The sequence below is a fragment of the Calliphora vicina genome, chromosome 3 (assembly GCF_958450345.1).
Source record: "Calliphora vicina chromosome 3, idCalVici1.1, whole genome shotgun sequence".
NCBI classification, from domain to species: domain Eukaryota; kingdom Metazoa; phylum Arthropoda; class Insecta; order Diptera; family Calliphoridae; genus Calliphora; species Calliphora vicina.
The window spans coordinates 126888686-126912691 of NC_088782.1; the positions used below are offsets into that span (position 1 = coordinate 126888686).

General features: G+C 31.5%; 3 protein-coding genes across 5 annotated transcripts in view; 2 read left to right on the top strand and 1 right to left on the bottom strand.

Annotated features, from left to right (window-relative positions):
* The window catches only part of DCX-EMAP (Doublecortin-domain-containing echinoderm-microtubule-associated protein), a 487657-nt gene extending 475323 nt beyond the window's left edge, over positions 1-12334 (top strand). For all 3 annotated transcript variants that reach the window (XM_065502749.1, XM_065502748.1, XM_065502751.1), the window contains 9 exons: positions 6874-6990; positions 7181-7569; positions 9216-9365; positions 9437-9608; positions 9671-9766; positions 9834-10232; positions 10287-10707; positions 10767-11163; positions 11231-12334. In XM_065502749.1, coding sequence (XP_065358821.1) covers positions 6874-6990; positions 7181-7569; positions 9216-9365; positions 9437-9608; positions 9671-9766; positions 9834-10232; positions 10287-10707; positions 10767-11163; positions 11231-11384 — 2295 coding nt within the window. In that variant the 3' untranslated portion in view covers positions 11385-12334. The remainder of the gene's footprint in view (positions 1-6873; positions 6991-7180; positions 7570-9215; positions 9366-9436; positions 9609-9670; positions 9767-9833; positions 10233-10286; positions 10708-10766; positions 11164-11230) is intronic.
* Positions 12335-13551: 1217 nt separating this feature from the next.
* Capr (Caprin) lies at positions 13552-19964 on the top strand. Its single transcript, XM_065506171.1, has 4 exons — positions 13552-14069; positions 15822-16004; positions 16065-16231; positions 16298-19964. The coding sequence occupies exons 1-4, from the start codon at positions 13665-13667 to the stop codon at positions 19083-19085; spliced, it is 3543 nt and encodes a 1180-aa protein (XP_065362243.1). The 5' UTR covers positions 13552-13664; the 3' UTR covers positions 19086-19964.
* A 948-nt stretch (positions 19965-20912) lies between these two features.
* On the bottom strand, positions 20913-22178 carry LOC135954887 (uncharacterized). Its single transcript, XM_065505131.1, has 4 exons — positions 21895-22178; positions 21453-21598; positions 21189-21348; positions 20913-21117 (listed from the first exon to the last, which is right to left on the bottom strand). The coding sequence occupies exons 1-3, from the start codon at positions 22046-22048 to the stop codon at positions 21214-21216; spliced, it is 435 nt and encodes a 144-aa protein (XP_065361203.1). The 5' UTR covers positions 22049-22178; the 3' UTR covers positions 20913-21117; positions 21189-21213.
* Between the last annotated feature and the right edge of the window lie 1828 nt (positions 22179-24006).

Below are 24006 nucleotides of genomic sequence, written 5' to 3' on the forward strand. Positions count from 1 at the left end.
GAAAATATTAAACATTTGTTAAATTTCGATTATTCTAACAAAGATTTTTCCTTTATTTTTTTTCTATATCACTGAAAAATTTGTTTATTTTGCTTATAATATAAAATTTGTTTCCCCTAAAAAACACAACTGCCTTTAATAGCATTTTTATCATTTACCATAAACCATTAATTAGCATACAAATTATAGATTCCTTTATTATTATACAAAAAAAAAATATAAATATTTAGCATTTTCTTTCTCACTAACTTACACTATGACCAAAAATAATGGCCAGATTGGAAAGTTGGGTAAAATAAAAACCATAAGGCCAATTTTTTGTGCGCGGTAAACAAATATTTAGATAAATAATTTAAAAGGAACCAAAAAAAAATAACCATTTTGGGTAACAGCTGGCCTTTATGAAGTAATTAAACTATACTTTTTTTTCCACATTAACTTAAAATATTATACAGTAAGTATAAAAGATAGGTATCAAGTTGTATAAACAAGCAAAAATCTTAAGTACGTTTTCCTTAATATGCCATAAATAATAATAAAATTTAATGGTTATAAAACACGAAAAGTAGCTATCTACCTTAATAAAACAAATTTATATTTGATTATTCTAAAAATAGCTTAAATTTTCAAAAATTAGTAACACAAACTTGTTAATATTATAAAAATATATATTAAAGGATTTAATAACTTATTTATTTTATAGGCTTTAAATAGTAAAAAAAAATAATTAAGAATTTAAAGCAAAAATTAATTATTCAAATTTTTTTTTAAAAAAATTTTAAAATTTTTTTAATAAAAAAAAAGAATATTAATTTGTTAGTGAAACAAATCTTATGACAAAACATTTTTTATTTTGCTTTCAAAAAAAATTCGGGTTAAAAATATTTTTTCTCGATGTTGAAATCATCTTTCTGTAGCCCCCCAATAAATTACGTACATGATTAATACATTAATATGTCCGCTATAGACGCGGTTCAGTTGCTATTTAAAATCGAGAAAATCGGTTCACAAATGACTGAGATATAAGGAACCAACCAACCAAAAACCTTGGTTTTGTGGCCTATTTTTATACCATTCACCATGAGTGGCAAGGGTATATATAAGTTTGTCATTCCGTTTTTAATTTCTACATTTTTCAATTGCGAACCCACAAAGAATACATATTCTGAATCGTTATAGATAGCGGAGTCGATAATGTCCGTCTGTATGTTGTAGCCCCAAATAACTTCCATACATGATTCATACGTCAATATATCGGCAATTCTCCCCGCTCGGCTGCCATTTAAAATCGAGACAATCGACCCGCAAATGGCTGAGATATAAGGACAAATCGGGACAACCTCGATTTTTGGCCTATTTTTGATCTACATACATATATCTGGATTATTAAGTCATTAATATAGACAATATGGATATCTAATGATAGATATTTTAAATTACATTGCAACGATGTATAAAAGGCTATAGTAAGTTGGACCTACAATGGGTCAAAATCGAGAAAAATATTTTTTAATCCGAATTTTTTTTTCATCAAAAAAAAATTGTTTTTGATGAAACGTTTTTCCAAAAAAAAATTTTAAAAAAATTAAAAATTTTTAAAAATTAAAAATATTTAAAAAAAAAATATTTTTAAGTATAATTTGGTGAAGAGTATATAAGATTCGGCACAGCCGAATATAGCTCTCTTACTTGTTTTATTTATATCTGGATTATTGAGTCATTAATATAGACAATATGGATATCTAATGATAGATATTTCAAAGTCCTTTCCAACGACTTATAAAATCGAGAAAAATATTTTTTAAACCGAATTTTTTATAACAAACATTTTTTTCACTAATAAATTAAAAAATAACAATTTAAAAAAAAATGTTGAAAATAAATTTAAAAAAAAAAAAAAATTTTGGAAAAAAAATAAATTTTGTTTACCTAAAAATATTTAAACGACTTATAAAATCGAGAAAAATAATTGTAACCCGAATTTTTTATAACAAAATTTTTTTTTCACTAATAAATTATAAAAAAATAACAATTTAAAAAAAAAAATTTTAAAAAAAATTTTTAAAAAATTAAAAAAAAACTAATTTTGGAAAAAAAAATTTTGAAATAAAAAAAAAAAAATTTTGTTTACCTAAAAATATTTAACGACTTCGAGAAAAATGTTTTTTATAACAAAATTTTTTTTTCACTAATAAATTAAAAAATAACATTTGTTTACCTAAAAATATTTAAAACTTTTATTTTAAAGTATAATTTGGTGAAGGGTATATAAGATTCGGCTGAACCGAATATAGCTCTCTTACATATTTTTTTTTTTTTTAATTTTGTTAAGTAATAATGTATCAACATAAATTTCAAAGAACATACAAAATCTAATTATGTACATTATTTTAATTTTCTTTCCTAAACCTTCTAAAAGTATGTATGCTAATTATTATTTATAACTGAAAAAAATATTAAAATACTGATAAACAAATTTAACTTTCTTTGAAACCCTTTAGAATTATTTTAGAGTCCCCTAAAAATAAGCTTTCATTTTTAAAATTTAACATAAATTAAAAAAAAAAAATATTTTTTTCCAAATATTACAATATTCTTTATAAACCTTTGAAAAATATGTTAATTTGTTAATATTTATAATAAAATAATTAAAATACGGAAGTAAATAGAGTAAAGCAACCCTTTAATAAATCAATGTAAGCATAAAACTCATCAATTTTTCAAAATTTATTACTTCATTACATTTTATTTTTCTTAACCATAAAAAGGCCACTAATTATTAATTGAAGCTGCTAATAAACTGCTTAACTTAACACAAACACAAAAACTTATGCAAATATGCTTACCATAAGCATAAGAATTTAAAAAAAGAGTATAACATGCTAAGAGAGCATCATCAACTTAATAAAACAGCAAAAAAATAAAAAAAATGGAACTGAAAATTTATACCATTCGTAACATCCGTCGTAATGCATGATTTACATTTTACAACAACTACAACTAACTTATACAAAAACACTTCAAGGACAATAACAATATAATAATAATAATAAAAAAAACTGTAAGTGTTTTTGTATATAATTTGCAGTTAAAAAGTATGACAAAAGGAAACAAGTTCGCACAAAAAAAGAAAATATGAGAAATTACCCAAAAACACGCACCCATACACACTGTAACAAACAATAAAAAAAACAAGTAAACATAGAGTAACAGAGGGATCACAACAAATCAAACTCATTATGTTTTTGGGGGGGATAACAGTAAATTTGTTAGATGTATGTTTGTAAAGAGTCCCTGTTTGTGTGCTTAAAATACTTTGGAAAACAAGAACAACACTTGAACAACAAAGAACTATAAATTTTATACAAATACTCTCTCCAACACGAACACTCTTATATACAGTTACATTTGGGTCACAGACATCATAATTACAATAACCATAAATACTTAAACTTAAACACTCTAATCAAAAAAAAAACCCTCTCACCAAACAAAAAGCCACCCAAAAAGAGAGTGGTTAAATATAACTAACGGTATAAAAGTGTAAAACAGTAAAGTGTTGTGCATGTGTATGAGAGATGAGTAATAATACTTTAAAAATTTGTTCTATCAAAAAGGAAGAAAAGCAGGAAGAAAAAACTCTCATTATATGAAGATTTTAGAGCTTTATCTTTAACCAGCTTTGGTGCTCCTTGTTTTTGCTATTGTTGTTGCTGCTGCTGTGTACATTTAAGTGATGTGGAAAATTAAAGCATTATTTGTGGTCGGTTGGTTGGTTGGTTGGTTGTTGAGTGTTCAAAATGACCCCTTATTTAGTTAATAAAACGAGGTTACAAAGAAAATTACTTTAAAAATCTAAAAAAATAGTGATATTAAACAAAATTAATCAGGATTTAAGAAAAATTGCAAAAACCTAAAGCCACTTGGTACAAAGTTTATTGAAAAATATAATTTTATAAATAATTTTTGGTATTACCCTCTTATTACTGCCAAATATCCCCTAATTGTTTATGGTCCTTGTTCTTCAATATGTTTATGATGTGTATGCATTAAAACCTAATGAGTCGTCCTTCTTGCTCACTCACTAACCCATAATGATGGACAAGTATAAAAGGGCTAACAAACAAAAATGGAAGCCAAAAACAAGCATTGAAGTGGTAATTGTAGATTGTTCATAAAACTTGAATTACCAATATTGATAAGTATGTAAGTAAGAATGTATTGTTGCTGTTAATACTAGCGTGAAATTGGCAATTGCGTGTTTTTTTTTTTTTTGTATAAAAAAACATTATGGGATTTTTCTTTTAAAAATTTTAATTTTTTTTAGGCGTTTAAGTAGTTGAACCCAAAAGAGGGAAGGTAATTTTATGATTACTTAAAGATTTTCTAATAAATTACACACTTTTTAATAAAGAGGGATGCAAGTAAAAAACAAGTAAGAGAGTTATATTCGGCTGCACCGAATCTTAGATACCTATATATATTTTTCCCGATTTTGACTCATTGTAGGTCTAACTTAATATAGCTTTATATAGTTTTTTTTTAAATTTTTTTTTCCAAAGTTTCTTTTTTAATTTTTTTAAAATATTTTTTTTAATTTTTAAAATTTTTTTTTTTTTGGAAAAATAATTTATGAAAAAAAATTCGGGTTAAAAAATAATTTTCCCGATTTTGACTCATTGTAGGTCTAACTTAATATAGCTTTATATAGTATATCGTTGCAATGGACTTTAAAATGTGTATTTATCATTAGATATCCATATTGTCTATATTAATGACTTAGTAATCCAGATTTAGATCAAAAGTAGGCCAAAAACGAGGTTTCCCCGGTTTTTTTTTATATCTCAGCCATTTGTGGGCCGATTTTGTCGATTTAAATAGCAACCGAGCCGGAAGAATTCCTGATATATTGATGTATGAATCATGTATGTAAGTTATTTAGGGGCTACGGTTATTTAGACGCTATCTATAACGATCCAAAATATAGGGTCACAAATGACCCTTTTAATTACTGAAAAACTCGGGATTTTTTTTTCAAATTTTTAGCTTTTATTTTGAAACATTTGTACAATATAAATTTATTCAAAGTATTGTTCATTGTTAGCTATGACCTTTTCCCATCTTTCTGGCAACATATGGATTCCGAGCCAAAAGAACTGCTCAGCTTTTGAGGCCAAGAATGAATCAAGCCAATTTCGGATACTCTGTTCCAAAGTGAAGCGTATCCCAAAGGGAGCTTTCTACAGCGATCGCATGGGGCATGGTCTGGACTATATAGCGGTCGAGGCAAAGCTTCCCAACCACTTCATTCTAAATACTTTTCAACACTTATTGCAGCATGTGGCCGAGCGTTGTCATGCTGGAATATTACGGTTTCATGTCTGGCCGCATATACCGGGCGTTTTTCGGTTAATGATCGCTTTAAACGAATCAGTTGCATTCGGTACAGGTTCCCTGTGATGGTCTGGTCAGTTTAGCAGCTCATAATAGATAGAACCCTTTTGCTCCCACCAAATACAGAGAATTATCTAAGCGCCATGGATATTTGGCTTAGGTGTCGATTCGGTTTTTTGGCCGGGCTTCTCATACGATCTCTTACGCTTCGGGTTCGGACTTGCAAAATCGTCTTTCAAGGTCTCTCGACTTCAATTAGTATGGTACCCAATTTCCCTGGTTTTGGATGAATTCTGCTTCTCGCAAACGTTTTGAAATTGATGCTTGGGTAGCTTCCAATGATTTTTCAAGCTCTTGTTTCATGAAGTAATGCCTCCAATTCTTCGTCTTTAAACTTTTTTGGCTGGCGTGGAGGATCTGTATCTTCCGTGCCAAAATCATCACAGAGCCTCAGCACTTTGAAACCGATGAAACACATTCATCATAAGCTTTGGTGAGCAATCGGTGTGCTTCAGCTCCACTTTTTTTTTCAAATTAAAGAAGTAAAGCAAAACTTCCCGTATATGACGCTTTGTTTACACTTTAATGTTCAATACATATGTAAGTGAGAATAAATGACAGATATGTACCCTTCAAAATGACATATAAGTTATTAAAAACAAAAACCGTGTTTAAAAGATAAGCCATCTATTGTAAATCCTGGATTTTTTTAAGGCATACACCCAATAATATATCAAAAATTGTTTATCAATTTGAAAACAACAAAATGATTCTCAGATTTTTATGTAATTTTTTTATTACACACTTCTTTTATCTCTCCCCCTCTTGGAAAAAGCAAAATTTTCATGGCGTTAAAAATTATGTATATTTTTCATCAGTTTTAAGGCTCAACACTTTATCATCCATTTTAATTTCCGTTACAGATATTGTAGATATTAGATTTACTTCAAGGAAATTCTTATAATATCCTGGCTGCCTTAATACCTCCCTCCCCCTCTAAATAAAAATTTTGCAAAAAAATACAGAAAAAAAGATTTAGACTTTTAGCTGACACGTCTCCTTGGCCCATAAATAAATTACAATTACTGTAATGAAGCTTTAACAAACTGTTAAAGGAAGTAGCGATACTTACTCTTCTTATTTCCTAAAAACACTCAAATACATATTCATACATTTATTACAGCAGAGTAAAAAAACGCGAATCTTTTCTCTTTTAGGGCTGTCAAAGTTTTGTTTTTTTTTGTTTGTATAATAAACATCAAATATTTCATTTATTATAGCACGTGATTTCCCTGACTGTCTGCCATAATAATAACAATAATAATAAGTATTTTATACAAAAATAAGAAAATAACTTATAATTTGTATTGTTTTGTGTTTCTTTTTCATGGTGCTTGCTGACATTTTAAAACGTGCCTGGGTAATTGTGGTAAATCTCTCTATCTCGCTCTCTCTCTCTCACACACACTCGCTCTCTAGTGTCGTGTCTTACTCAATCTACGCACTTCGCAGCCGTTTGAAGAAGTGTTGGAAGATTTGGGTCAAGTACTGAAAATTAATGGCGCTAAGAAAATGTATACGGGCACAGGACAAGAGGTAGGTTCTCCCCCCACCATTTAACCTCAACACTTTTAATATAATTATAAACATGAAACGTGCTAGAAATTAATCACCATAAATTTGCATAAAGCTGCAGCAAATTACTATAATTTTAATTCAATTTTATTACATTTTCTAAATATTTAAATATTTTTTTTACTTTTTCTTGGGGGGGTCCTCAAAACAGGTGCGAAGTTTTTCACAGCTGCGCAATGAATTTGCCGATGTGGATACCTTTTATTTGGCCACCGGCACCGCTTTAATAGCCGGCTCTCCTATCAGACGTTCACGTTCACGGCCCTCCGTTATGGCGGCCGCTCCCATACTACCTACAGAAGATCTTCCAAAGGTTCCTTTACGTGGCGCCCGGCCACGCAGTAAAAGTCGTCCACGTATTTTATATGCACCCGAAAGTGAAATCTTACGCACAAATGGTGAATACACCATGTTGGATATGATGAAGGAGGATCCCACCAAAGTAACTATAAGGGGTCTGCGTCGAACATTTTATCCGCCAGCACATCATGCACCAGCCGATAATACACCACCCGATAAGAAGTTGCAATTGCAGTGGGTGTAAGTAAAAGAAATGTTAATAAATTCTCTCAAGAATCTTTAAAATAGAGCCGACCTGTACTCAAATTGTTTAAAAACACTAATTTTACAAAATTGTTTATTCAGATTCTATAGAAAAACCTAGCACTAAACTTATTATGAGTTAGAAACCCCTAAATATTTGTCTTTATATTCTGGAGAATGCTAACCCCCTGTCTATACTTGACAAATATTTATCATAACACTTAAAAACGTTTGTTGTCAAGACAAACTTGTCTGTACAAATGCACTAACAATTTTGTCATGACGAAGAAATATCACTAATATACCTGACAATTTTGTATCTTGACAATCATTTTGACGTTTATCAAGACAAAAATTTATCAGGTGTCAAGCACAATTGAAAACATTCAAAAACATTTGTTTTCCAACAGTTTACTTTGTATTTTTATTAGTAAATTTTAATCCTTATATTCAGAACCAATAGATAACTTAGCTGCGATCTCATTATTAGTCAGAAAACCTGCAAAATTCGTCTATATGTTTCGGAGACTCTCAAGAAACTTCGAATGAATAACGACCACTATTCAAAACGTTCAAAGTCATTTGTTTTTACAATGTTAACAATTTTTATTAGTAAATTTGAATATTTATACTCAGGTGCAATAGAAAATCCAGCACTTTTCCTATTAAGAATAATAAAACCCCCATAATTTGTTTATATATACTCTCAAGAAGCATGGAAAGAATGTCAAGCACTATTCAAAGTGTTCAAAAGCAGTTACCTTCAAACTGTTGACTAATTGTATTATTAAATTTTAATCTCTACATTCAGGTCCTATTGATAACCCAGCACTCTTCTTATTACAAGTTATAAAACCCCCCAAAATTCGTCTATATATTTCGGGGGCTCTCATGAAACTTTGAATGAATGTCAAGCTCTATTTAAAGTGTTCAAAATCAGTTCTTTTCAAACTGTTGACTAATTTAATTAATAAATTTGAATCTTTACATTCAAGTCCAATAGAGAACCCTGCTCTTTTCTTATTACGAGTTAGAAAACCACCCAAATTTCGTCTATATATTTCGGGGACACTCATGAAACTTTGAATCAGTTCTTTTCAAACTGTTGACTAATTTTATTAATACATTTGAATCTTTACATTCAGGTTCAACAGAGAACCCAGCACTTTTCTTATTACGAGTTAAAAACCCCCAAATTTCGGAGACTCTCATGAAACTTTGTATGAATGCCAAGTGTTCAAAAGTAGTTGTTTTCAAACTGTTGACTAATTTTATTAATAAATTTGAATCTTTACATTAAGGTACAATAGTGAATCTATCACTAATCTTATTAGTTGGATAGCCCCCCAAAATGTTTCTATATATTTCGGGGACTCTCAAAAACCGTTGAAAGAATAACGATCACTATTCAAAGCGTTCAAAAACATTTCTTTTCAAACTGTATGTAATTTTTATTAGTAAATTTTAATCTTTATATACAAGTCCAACAGAAAACCTAGCTCTATCAAAAATTTGTCTTTATATTCCGGAGACTCCTTGAAATAATGTCAAGCATGCTCTTTTGACCTCTCATATTCTCGTTTACAAATCATATTCAGGATGAGTTTCAAAATTAAATATCAATTCATTTTTTTATTTCGTAGCCATGGCTATCGCGGCATAGATGCTCGTCGCAATTTGTGGGTTTTACCCTCAGGGGAACTTTTGTACTATGTAGCTGCCGTGGCAGTTTTACTAGATCGCGATGAAGATGCTCAGCGTCATTATACCGGACATACAGAAGATATTATGTGGTAAGTTCAAAACATAATTCAAATACAATTTCAATTTAGTTTAATAAAATATTAAAATGTTCTTGTTTTAGCATGGATGTTCATCCTTCAAGAGAACTAGTGGCCTCGGGTCAAAAGGCCGGCAGAGATCGTAAATCGCAAGCTCATGTACGCATATGGAGTACAGAGTCTCTGCAAACTTTATATGTGTTTGGCATGGGCGAATTGGATACAGGGGTAACAGCAGTGGCCTTTTCCCAATTAGTAAGTTTTTTGAAAAGAAAAATTTTAGTAATTTTAAAATTAATACTCAATTTCTTAAACAGAATGGTGGCAGTTATATTTTAGCGGTAGATAGTGGGCGTGAGAGTATACTCTCGGTATGGCAGTGGCAATGGGGCCATTTGTTAGGCAAAGTAGCGGTAAGTTATTTAAAAAAGAATTCTAGTTTTTCAAAAATAAATAAATGGCATTGTGTTGCTCCTTTAGACCCTGCAAGAAGGTCTTTCTGGAGCTGCCTTTCATCCTTTGGATGATAATCTAATTATAACACATGGCCGCGGTCATTTGGCCTTTTGGCATCGGCGCAAAGATGGTTTCTTTGAGCGCACCGACATTGTGAAACAGCCATCACGTTCTCATGTCACTAGTGTCCAGTTTGAACCGGATGGTGATGTTATAACGGCAGATTCAGATGGTTTTATTACCATTTACTCGGTGGACTCGGATGGTGCCTATTTTGTGCGCACAGAATTTGAGGCACATACCAAGGGCATTGGTTGTCTGATAATGCTGGGTGAGGGCACTTTGCTGTCGGGTGGTGAGAAGGATAGGAAAATAGCGGCCTGGGACTCTTTGCAGAATTATAAGAAAATAGCAGATACAAAGGTAAAAGGAGAGATTTTTGTATAAGAATAATTGCTCAAACATATTTTCTTCCAGCTACCCGAATCCGCAGGCGGAGTACGCACCATTTATCCCCAACGTCCCGGCCGCAATGATGGCAACATTTATGTGGGCACTACACGCAACAATATTTTGGAGGGCTCTTTGCAAAGACGTTTTACCCAAGTTGTTTTTGGTCATGGCCGCCAATTATGGGGTTTGGCCGCTCATCCCGAGGATGATTTATTCGCTACGGCGGGACATGATAAACATATTGCGTTGTGGCGCAAGAGCAAACTTATTTGGACCATACAGACGGGCTATGAATGTGTCTCTTTGGCCTTCCATCCGTTTGGCACGGCCCTGGCTGCTGGCAGCACTGAGGGCCATTTGTTGGTAATAAATTGTGAGAATGGCGCCGTTATGTTGACGCTGAGAGTGTGCGGCTCGCCGATTAATTGTGTGGCCTTTAATCAGGGTAAGCTGCTGGATGTTTAAATGATTTATCAATTAATCTCTATATTTTTATCATCACAGTTGGCGACATGATTGCTATGGGCTCACAAAATGGCAGCATTTATTTATTCCGTGTTTCGCGAGATGGTTTCTCCTATAAAAAGGTCAACAAGATTCGAGGCTCTCAGCCTCTCACACATTTAGATTGGAGTATGGATGGTAATTTTGTGCAAACAGTAACCATAGATTTTGATTTACTATTCTGGGATGCCAAATCCCTGAGTCCCGAACGCAGTCCGATAGCCATGAAAGATGTCAAATGGTTGACCAGCAATTGTACGGTAGGATTCCTAGTGGCGGGACAATGGAGCAATCGTTACTACAGCAATAACAATACCATAATAGCCACCTGCAGTCGTTCGGCGGCCCAAGATATGTTGGTGTCCGGGGATGCCGATGGTTATATTAGATTATTTAGGTATTTACTTACAAACAAATCTTGAATTTATAATATCATAACATCTAATGGTTTAATTTATTTCCAGGTATCCTTGCATAAGTCCTCGTGCTGAATTCCATGAGGCTAAAGTGTATTCGGGTATGGTGGCCTGTGCTCGTTTTTTGTTTGGTGACCAAACTATTGTTACTGTGGGTGGCAATGATGCCTCTTTGATGGTTTGGGATTTGGTTGAAGAATAGCTGAAATGGCCACCATGGCGTACAACTGTACAGTATGAGACCCGCTATTCCGACTACTGGCGTCGCCGTACCTCCAAGCAATCCTCCACCAATTTGGACAGTGATTCTTTGGAATACCAGTAGTATGAATAGCCCTATAAAAGAAACAAAACACCCAAACGTAAAGACCTAGACGTATTGCATTTTTTGATTCGGTTTAAAACAACATAATTAATGAAAAACAAAGGCTTTTTTAAAAGTAGTTTAAAAAACAATTTGAGAAAAATTAGAAAAAGAAACAAACTTCCACTTTATAAAATATATTTTGGATAGAAATTTTACTTAAAATATTTAATCAATTTATAAGTTTATGTTTTCTTTATTGGTCTTCCTTTTATTTGAACCAAAATCCTTAATTTATTAAAAGGCTTCCAAATTCTAGCTCTCTTCTTTAGTTTAATACTTACGTCTTTTCTTCTACTCTCTCTATCTCTTGACCTCCTCCTACTTTACAGACTATAAGCCACTGGTGGACTTAATCCTAACTTTACTAACTACCAATTCACTCAAAATAAACCTAAAACTATTTTTTTGATACATACCATTTTTACACTCATTTAGTTTTCATTATATTACCCCATGTTTTTGTGTTCTATTATTTTCGTAATAATTAATAAAATAAACTATTTACTTATTAAAATGTCCATTTAACATTAAATTTTAACAATAAAAAAACTCCCATTAAATTGTAGTTGAAATACAAAAACAAACAAAGTGCACTTAAAATCATTATTAACTATTAATAACTTTTAACTTTAAGATACAAACAAATAAACCAAACGAAAATATTAAGTAAAAAAACATGTTGGCATTGAAAATTATATATTTAAAGAACTACTAACTAAACTGAATTGAAAGTTTAATAAAATGAAACTAAAATTAATAAAATAATTGTTGAAAAAGTATAAAAACGTTAATGTTTTTTGCAAAAATATTTGCAGTCTTTTTATTGAGAACAAGCAGTGATTGCTATTGAAAACACTTTATTTTATGTAAGAAGATGTCAGAAGTAAACAAAACAAAAGGGTTGCCACACAAATATTTAAAACATTAAGTGGTACTTCAAACCAATCTGTCCTATAAGAAATGAACAGTGTGTGCATTTCATCTGCTTACATCTGTTGGATGTAAGCAGATGAGCCGGAGTATAAAGTTGTACAGATCTGGCAGCATTTAATTATCTCTATTATGATTTGTAGTAGAATTAACAACCATGTGCAAATAAAATCGATAAAACAGTAATGTTGGCAACTCATTTAGTCGATAATACAGTTAAAACGGTAACTAGTACAATCATTAACCAATGTACGAAACGTTATATCGACAAACCGTATAAATGCCTTTCACATTGTAGAATTTATATACAACGGTTCATGTAGTGTGTGTTGAATTAAAATTGTTCACCACTTTAGATGTGGTGAGTTTATTTTATTCACCAGATTATGTGTGGTGAGTTTATATACTCACTACAGAAAAGGACAAAATAAAAGAAAAAACTATTTTTTTAAAGAAAAAAAATTTTCTTTTTCATAAAAAAATTTAATTGAAAAGTATAAAAAATTTAAAAAAAATTATGAATTTTTTTCTCTTATATCGGAAGATTGTCGCCTCAAAATAAAAACAACCAACCAAATGTATGCAAATTCATGTTTTTTTTATGGAAACAAACACTATGGTATTTTTTTATGACAAGTAACTGTACTATGAGACTTGACACATATGCTTCATAGTGACACAAAAAGTCGAATACAAATATACGATTATTTTCACTTTCGTAAAATTTCTGTGACAGACCTGTATATTTCCATTTCAATTTAAAACAAGTAGAGAGCTATAATCTGCTGAGCCAAATCGTATATACATACCTTTCATCAAAGTATACTTAAGAAAACAAGTAAGAGAGTGGTTCAATCTGACAAAAGGCGATTTTTCAGTCATTTGAACGATGTTCAAAGTATGGTTTCATAGTGAACCCCTCTAATATGCCAGAGTTTGTTTTTGCTACCAAAAATTACACTCCTGCACTCGGAATACAACACTGATTTTTTCTTATTCACTTTTGTGTCCATTCTCTCAGTAGTTTTCTTCGTTCGTTCGCTTGATGACAAAAAACCGAATTTAGGGAAGAAAAAAAATATATAGAAGAAAAGAAAAAAATTGTGTGCAAAAAAAAAAAACAACATACACGCTCATTTTGTCTGTGCTGTGCTTCATTCCTGTTTCAGTTTTTATCCGTGGAGGATGCCTTCTGCTTCAAATAATAACCAATCAAATACTAAACTAGTGAAACAAACCTCCGTGAATTCGGTAAATTCTGGAGGTGCAAGTGGAACTAGTGGTGGTAATAAAGGTATTAGTAACAAGAAAATAACGGAAAATACAATAAAATCCAACAACACGAACGCTACTACCACCAATAACAATGAGACGACATCAAGCATAAAAACTGCTAAAGAAAATACCAACAATGTGGTCGCTGCTGCCCAGCAGCAGCAGAATAGCAAGAATTGGGAAACTTCTTCGGCGGCTGGAAATGCTCCAACATCAGCAAATGCCAATAAGGATGCTGGCAATGATGCCCTGAATCCCATGAAATTGACTTTTACCACAATTGAGCATAAAATACGCAATTTGGAAAAACGCAAGGTATGTGTGTGATGAGTGTGTGCGTGAAACGAAAACGAGTCTAGTAAGAAAAAAAAGTGAAGTTTTTTTTATTTAAAGTAGAAAAAGTGCTTAAAAACTCAAGGTGAACTACAATTGTAAAGAAAATTTGCTTAATTTGTTGAGAAAAAATGTAAAGTATATTTCGAAAAATTGTGTGATTTACGGTTTTTTTATGCATCAAACTTCCCCCTTTTAGCCCCTTTAAAAAGTATTGTATGAAAAATAGAAAAAAATGTATCTGTCTCATGGCGTCTAACCGGCATTTTTTTTTGCATATATTTGTGTATTTAATAAATAAATTAAAGTTTGCATTTGAAAAAATTTCTAGTTTTCTGAAGCTGTCAAGGTTTTTGCATATAATTTTCCATTAAAATTAGGACAAAGGATTTGCTTTTTTTTTCTTTGTCCCATTTTTCCACCATTTTTTCATATATTGCGTTTTGTTGTAATTCGCTTTTGCATATTTTTTCTTAATTTTTTGCGACGCCATGTTTAGTAAAAATAAAGAGATGCCAGATTGTGATAAGAATTAGGGGGAGTGGAAGAAAACAAAAAAAGAAGTTGCAGTACTTTATTTACATTGTTTTTTGTATTAATATTTATTTATCTGATGAAATTATGCTATTTATTGTTTATTTGGCAATAGTTTTAGTAAGTGTGTGTGATGTGTTTTGATTTTTGTAATTATAGTTCTGAATGGGCAATATTTTCTTAATTTTTTCCTTTATTAACATTTTTATCAGTTGGTTTAGGAATTATAGAGCTTTTAAATATCAATGGAACAAATCAAGATCCCTATAGCAGTTTATATTTTCATATTTTTTTTCTGTTAATATTCATATTTTCTGTATTGCCGGCCTTTGGCCGCGCGAATTGATGTATCGAACACCAGTTTCGCTAAATCCACTTTTTTCTGTATATCAAAATTTTCTAAACTACTGATATATAAATTCAATACGGAATTTTTGGTTCAAAATGTTAATTAACAATAACATAATATATATCATATAAAAGGTATTTTGAAGCACTATTCAATGATACCCATAATGATCAGATCATTTTCTAAATATATGTGAAATTTACTATTATATATGTTGAATTTAAATTCCTATAACTCCTAAACTAAGGGAAAGCTGGCAAAAATGTTTACGTTTTTGTATTTATAATTATGAGAGCTATCATAATACATACGATCTTATTTTATACCATTAACTGTTTTCCAGAAAGTGAATAAATAAATTTCATAAATTTGCATTATTGCACATAATATCGAGGTATCGAGGTAGTAGTTTAAATATTAGTTTAAAAACAAATTAATTTTTCCTTAAAAAAATGTTGTATAGCTTTTGCATTAAATGGGTCCCTAAAATCGGTATATTTTAGAGAAAAATACACTTTTGTAAAAAGTATTAAAACTCACATTTATCATAATAATCTCTTATTAATTTATTTCTTATCAATTTTGTTTTATTTATAATTATGGATTAATTATGAGTAATTAAATTTATTTCAATAGGTTTATAATGATTCATTACCTATTTGTTTATAAATTAGGGAAACCCTTTTCTTATTTGTTTTTGTTTCTCATTGACCTGAATTTTTTATTTTCTTTGTAACAAATTTACAGCGTTATTTATTTAAGTACTTTTTTTGTTTTCATGTAAAAAATAGCAGTAGATTTAATGTGAAGTGTTGTATCTTAATTTTTTCTTCTTTTCTAAAAAATTTCAGACAAAATTGGAGGGATATCGCGCCATACAAGCTTCTGGCAAAGAATTAAGTGCAGACCAAAAGTCTGCTGTGGCCAAATATGATGCGGTCATGGCAACTTTAGAATTTGCCCGCGATTTGGTTAAACAAATGCAACAATTTACCAAGGATGCAGAAAAAGAACAAAAGAAGCAGGCCCGCAAGGTATTCTAAAAATAACTTTTAAAAATGTGAACTTTTTTAATTCTGTTTTAATTTTTGTAGGAATTAATTGCCAAAGCCCAGGCTGAGACCATCAAAATACGTGAAGTTTTGATAATACAAAATATTTTGTCTTGTTTCACTGATGAAGCGGTACGCACTGACTTTTTGTCAGGAGAAAATGGTGCTGCCAAATTGGAAGCCAATGAATTGGATATTTTAGAAAAATTGTGAGATTTTTTTTGTAATATTTAAAAATTAATTTATTGTTATTATCGTTTGTTAATTTTTTGCAGCTGTTTGGATGTGCAAACCAGACGCCCTGAAACTTCGGAGGATGTTCCTTTTGCCACCTCAGCTCAAAAGGCAGCCGAAATCTTTTCCATGACCATTGATGCTCGTCCTAAACAGTATGGTGAGACTACGTATGAAAATGTTAAGCGAGTTTTCCATCGTATACAAGAATCTGACTATTTGGATAAAATCTATTTAACTGATGTTCCGGAGCCAGAGTTGAAAAATCTCGATGATGATTTGGATCAGGAGACTGTGGCTAATAATGAGGAAGTGCCCGTGCCGGAAATGAATAATCAGGAGCAGGATTTAAATGCGGTGGAAGAGGGCATGGATACTATGAATATTGACGGTGGAAATATGACTCAATCTGTACATGAAACTCCCCTGGTAGAGAATGTAGCAATAATGGGCCAACAACATCAGGGTATTATGAAAGAGCACTTGGATTTACAGCAGCAGCAGCAACAAGTGGTTTTAGCAAATATGCCTCCTCAAGCTGTACAATCTGTAATGAACGCCCCCATGGCACCACCAGCAACTGCAGTTCCCTCGTTCCAACCAACTGCACCAGCTGCTCATTCGGGAGCCACCACCCCTGTTCATGTGGCCATGTATCACCCCTCTATGCAACAGCCAACGCCACAGCATCTACAACAGATGCCAAATGCAGCTGCTTTAATGGGAGGCGTGCCCGCAAATGTTACTGGTCAAATGATGCCCGGTCTAGCTGCTCAACAACAGGCAGGAGCTCAAAATGTGGCACAACCCTCCTCTGTTCAGGTCAATCAACAACAGCAACAACAACATCAAATGCTCAACAGTCCCGCAACACAGCCAGGTGTAGTTAGCGGACCCATTGCTATGCATAATGCGAATCCCCAACAGCAACCTCCTCCACCCGGACACTTCAATCCCACACCCGTACATGCTGTAGAGCAAAATTTCTTTAAACATCAACCGCCTCATCCCCAGCAACAACCGCCTCACCCCCAACAACAGCCCCCTCAACAACAACAACAACAGCAGCAACAACAATATTTGCATCAAATGAGACCCTTGGCCGAAGTTATTGGCAGTGGTAACTTCTATTTCCTGCAGGACAGTGAATTAGACTCTCCCGACCTAAATAATCAAGGCGTACAAGGTGTTCCCCAAAATACTATAGTATTCGAGCAGCAACAGCCTCAAGTGCAGCAGCAAAACAAAACCACACAAAATTTAATGCAAGAGCAACAAAATGCTGCAGCCACACCAAGTCAGCAGCAAATCAACCAGCAACTTCCTCCTACTCAGCAACAACAACAAACATCTACACAAACTCCCATACAAACTCAAACATTCACAAATCAATCATTCCCACAAATGCCACCGCCACAGCAACAAGCTCCACCAAATGCTGGCCTAATGCAGAGCCAAACACCCAGTCCTTTATTCCAGCAGCAACCACAACAAAAGGGCAACAATCAACAATTGTTTTCACCAGTACAAACACAAAATATGGCCACACCTCAACACCAGCAGCAGCAGTTAATGGCTGAAGCTCTACAACAGCAGCAGCAACAACAGCAGCCTGGCTCCATAATGATGATGAACCGTTTGACTGGCACTGGTGCTCCCACTACCCCTCTAATGCAACAGCAGCAACAAGGACTCTTACAACAGCAGCAATTAACTCCACAAAATCAAAATTTGGTAGGAGCAATGCCACCACAACAATTACCACCCAACGCCAACAACCCAGACATGAGTCAAACTCCTAAAAATGCTGGTTTTCCCTTCGAGAATCCCGTTGTGGCTGGTATTAGTTACGAACAACAAATGCAAAATAAACTCAATGCAGAAAAAGTATTGAATGCGTTGCAAGAAGCCAACGCTAATGCCACGCATCATCTACACAAAAATGATTTGATTAATGAATGGGATGAGGCTGTCTTAAAGGGTACCAGCAATTCATCTGCAGCAGCCACAAACCAGCAGCAAGAATTTAAACCTTCTGCAGCCGCACACCAGGTGGTAGCAGAGTCCTCAGCCAACAAATGGAGTGCCGAAGTAAATGCCAATTCACCCATTACCGTACAGCAGACGCAGGCACGTAAAAATGAATGGACTGCTACAGCTAATAGTAGCGGCACTACTAATGCCAACACTGTAGCGGCAGCGGAATCAAGCGGTGCGGGTTTTGTCAGTGAAAATCGCACAGAATCGAATCATTGGCATTCTCAGGATTCGGGCAGTTACGGCAGAGGATCGTCGGGCGGCAATCGTGGCCAGGGAGGAGGTGCTAACACGGGCGGATATCAACGACAGCGCAATGATGATCGCCGTGACGATAGACGTCCTGCCGGTGGTAGCGGCGGCTATAGAGGTCGCTCCAATTATGGCTCTGGCAATCCCCCACAAAATGGCCAATCACGCGGCGGTGGTGGTGGTAATGGTGGAAGTGGTATTTACTTCCGCAATAATGAAAACACCAGCAACAACTCTTACTACCAAAATGGAAGTGGTGGTGGTGGTGGCGGCGGCGGTGGCAGTAATGTGTATTCCAATAAAGATTCACGTTATGATTCTCGCGGCGGTGGTGGTGGTAACTATAGGGGACCCCGCGGCGGTTCCGACAACTCTGCCAATCCCCGCAGCAATGGTCCTCCTCCACGTCATATGGGCAATCGTACCAGTGGTGGTGGCGGCGGCGGCAACTCCAATGCAAACAACACAAACTCGAATTCTTATATGAACTCACGGCAGTCAGCTAATCGTATGCCCCTGGGTATAGAAAACAAAAACTAAAACCCAAATTAAACTCGTAACAAAACAACTCTCCCTCTACCAACTACAACAACAAATTATATAAAAAAAAACACCCCAACAAAAAATACATTACAAAGTATAAAATATGTAGAATTAAAAACCAGAAATTAAAGAATTTTTAAACCTAAAAATTCATTATTATTTAGAAAAAATCAAAGCAAACAAAAAATCAAGTAGTGTATAACCAAAAAATAACAAAACTTTTCCTCCTTTTAAACAATTTTTCCTTACAAATCAACACTTAAAGGGAAGATAAAATACGGAAAAAAGGAATCTTTCAAATATTCCCACAATTTAAAAAAAAAAAACATTGAAAAATTATACTTATTGAAGCAGAAGGCAGAAAAACCTCTTTTATTTTTTTCAACACTTGATTATTATTATTAAAAACAATAACAAAATCCACAACAACAATTTATTGTATTTAATCTTTAAAAGCAAACAAAACAACATATGAATAATTATTTAACTAAAAAACATAATGAATATTATTATTATTATTTAAAATACAACAAAAACAAATGATATACTTATATATTTAAACAAAAAAAAAAAACAAATATTTAAAATAAATACAACATACCTTTAAACAACAACAAAATAATCATACAAAAATCAAGCTAAATGATGAAGAGAAGCAAACAAAAAAAATGGAAGAAATGAAAATAAATATATTATTATTAATTAATTTCATTATATTACAGCAACACACAAGATAAGAAGATGAAAAACAAAAAAAGAAAGAAAGAAATACAAAAAAAAACAAGGAAATATACTTATTTATGTTCATTTTATTAATATAATTTTTAATAAATTTAAAAAATCTACATAAAAAATTGAAAATTTAAAAAAAGGAAACACGATTGAAATTTATTTGAAAATTTAGCTGCTGATTATCAGTGCATACTTTAGGGGCTATTTTAAACAGAGGTTAGTAAGGCATTCACTTGCGTAAAAAATTTCTTTAAAAAAGTTGTCCAGAGCTAAAAATGGTGTCGATTTTTGGATTCAGCGTATGGAGTTACGGTAAGTAGGGGTTTCCAGCCCAATCGGACCACAAATTTCCGAGATAAATGCAAAAAACATAAAATCTGGAATTTTTGTAAAATTAAAATTCAAAACACACACATACGTGTGCTCTCATTTATTGTACATAAATTACCTCAATTATTGCTGCATACTTTAGGGGCTATTTTAAACAGAGTTTACCAAGGTATTCACTTGCGTAAAAATTTTCTTAAAAAAAGTTCTTCAGAGCTAAAAATGGTGTCGATTTTCGGATTCAGCGTATGGAGTTACAGTAAGTAGGGGTTCCAGCCCAATCGGACCACAAATTTCGGAGATAAATGCAAAAAACATAAAATCTGGAATTTTTGTAAAATTAAAGTTCAAAACACACACATACGTATACTCTCATTTACTTTTCCATAAATTACCTCAATTATTGGTGCATACTTTAGGGGCTATTTTAAACAGAGTTTACCAAGGTATTCACTTGCGTAAAAATTTTCTTAAAAAAAGTTGTTCAGAGCTAAAAATGGTGTCGATTTTCGGATTCAGCGTATGGAGTTGCAGTAAGTAGGGGTTTCCAGCCCAATCGGACCACAAATTTCCAAGATAAATGCAAAAAACATAAAATCTGGAATTTTTGTAAAATTAAAGTTCAAAACACACACATACGTGTGCTCTCATTTACTTGTACATAAATTACATCGATTATCAGTGCATACTTTAGGGGCTGTTTTAAAGCTTTTTGAAAAGAAAAACCGTGAATAAGCAGAACAAATGAAGTATCAAATTGATTAATTAGTTTTTTAATAAAAATTAACAGATTTTATTAATAATATTTTACATATTTTTAATATAAAAACTATAATTTATATAATACTTATAACCTTTTATAATCTTATTTAAATTATTTAAGGATTTTTAATGGTTTTCTTTTCCTCTAACCATGTCTTATATATGCTCTTGACTTTGAGTTTTTTTTGCATTTTTTAAGTAGAAATATCTATAAATAATTAAGAAAGAAATATTTTTAATACAATACATTTTTTTTAGATATTTTGATTACATATTTACTTTTTTATTGGTATTCCTATATGTATTATTGTTTCTTTTCTTTGCCTGTTAGTCCTTGAGTATCTGCACATAGAAACCACAAACCTAAGACTATGAGAGTGGAACCCAATATGGAGAGCAATGTAAAGGGTTCCTTAAAAACCAAAGAACCTAAAACGAACTAAAAAACAATATTATTATTAACAAGAGTATATACGTCTTGTGCCAAGTCTTATATATGCTTCAATTTAAGTGTATTTTCGTTTTAAAACCAGTCAAACTCACCGAAACTACATAATTGCTTGCTGCTGTTAAAACAGTGGCTGTCAATGTTTGTTCGGACAATTGTAAGGCTTTCAAAAAGTAACGCCAATTCAGCAGGTTGCTTAAAATCATTAAAACAATAGGCAGTCCTTGATATAAAACAAATGCTAGAAGTGAAATGAATAAATTAACCTTAATGTCAGCCCAATTATGAATAAAAATTCCCCGGGAGTTTTTCCCATTTTCTAATTTTTCCTATTCAAATTCAATGGGAAAAAACTCGCGGGAAACAAACTCCCGCGGAACTTTTTAATCATAATTGGTCTAAGTATAAATTCAAATAGAAATTATTTGCCAAATATATTTTGTTTTTCCAAAAGGAATTATTGCCTTGAATCGGTAACGAGGAGTATCAACTTTTCACCATTTAAAGTAAGAAATGTTTACTAATTTTTAAACTTACCACCATATGTTTGGACGGAAGCTGGTAGCAAGGCTATATCCTCCACATAAAGTTTACTGTCTTTAAGAAAACTTGGCAATTTACCAAAAAAACTGCCGCCGGCCGCACATAAGCCGGCTAGAAAACAAAAGCGATATTTTTGCAAAGCATTCATATTAATAATTGATAACTATTATTATAAAACTCTGGTTATTTAATTAAACTATTAAATTTTAAAGTAATTAGTTTAAAATTTACATTGTTTAAAGAAAAATTAAAAAATAAATTATTGTGGTATTCTTCGTCTTCCTCTTATTCACCTGTGGTAAGCAATTGCCAGCTGTTTATTTAAATTATCGATAACAACTTTGTTGGTTGCATGTAGGCAGAGTTGATTTTAATAGTAGTGGTTTTTACAGATACCGTTATTATGTGTTTGTTATTATTTTAAATTATTTATTTAAAATTTAGTACCAATATTATTTGTTATTTACAAACCTTTTTGTTTTTACCGTTTCAATTAAAATATGTTTAAGTTTTTTTTTAATATTTTGTAAAATGTTTGCTATATTTTATATATATTTCCATTTTCCTTAACTTTTGAATATTACAATTTCATATATTTTCATTTGTTGTCATTATTAATTTCAGTTAGCTTTTTAACAATATTTTTTTTATGATTTTCTTGTGTTTAATTAAACTATTTTTTGTTTAATAAGATTTTAAAAATTTATTAATAAATGTATGTATGATTTTAATAGACTTATAGTTTGATTTGATTTAAAGTTTTTTGACATTATCTTAAACTAAATTACTTAATTTTGTAGTGTTTATCATTTTGATTAAAGAAAACATGGTTTTCTTTTTTTTTAATTATATTAAAATTAGTTAATTATATTATAGACAAATGCTAAATACATAATAAAGATAAACTTAAGGATGAAACAAAAAAAAAAATATTAGCTCGAGAGCATATAATATAATACATTTTAATAAAATAAATTTAAACAAATAATGCTATGTTTTATAAGAAAAAGATTTTCTTTTTTTTTCTTTAGGAATAAAGGCCACATTGTTTAAAGCAAATTATAGTTAAAGTTTTAATATTAAACTAGTATTTATATATAAACATAAATGTACATACATATAGTTGCTAGTTACTTACAAAAATAATAAAAAAAATTTAAACCTTTTTCTGTTTTCAATAATAATACTTTGTTATGTGTTTAAACAAAAAAGGAAAAAAAGAAAATTTTTTAACAAAAATACTTGGCTTATTTAGTTTTATAGTTTTTTTTTATTATTTTGTTTAATAAAAAAAATATTGCTCTACTTTTAGTTGTATTTGCTGATAATGCTTTTTTTTAAGGAATTTTTGTTTGGTTTTTTTAGTTGAAAACAACTTTAAGTTGTTTTAGTTTTTGCAATATTTGCTTAAGATTTTTAACAATTTCTAATTGATTTATTTTTGTTGTTGTAAGTTTTTGTTTTTAGCAAAATAGTAATTAACTATTAGAAAAAGACACTTTTTTGTATTGGTTTTTTTTTAAATATAAAAAAGGGATTTACAATAATGAAAATGACATATATTAAATAAATTTGTTTTATTTTGTGTTGATTAAATCCTTTGTATTTAAAAAAATAATAATAATAGCTCAATTTTAAGTAGAACGGAAAACTTTGTGCCTTTTTATTAACAACCCTGTTTTGCACTTTTACTTAGAAGTTGGCAACTTCATTGGGTGCAAAAACAAAATATGAGTGAAGAAGCCATGTTTGTTTACATGTGTCCTCAATAAGTTGCCATCTTGTTTTCGTTCTATAATGTTGTCTATGCTAGAAAAAACTCTAAATGGTAAAGTTCTAAACTAATTTTGGATTTTAAGGATTCATTTAAACAAATTTTGGGGAATTAACTTAAATTTGTATAAAACTGGTGTTAACTAAAAAAATCTTAAACAGAAACCCTTTAAAGTTTTTTTTTTATTATACATATTACAATCTAAAGTCGCGGCCATAAATAAAACCTTTTAAACCCCCTTTTTACAAATAAATTTTAACTAAATTAAAGCAATAATTTCTTAATTTCAATTTGTGTGTTTCTTTTGTAAGTGTGTGTGTGATGTTTTGCTG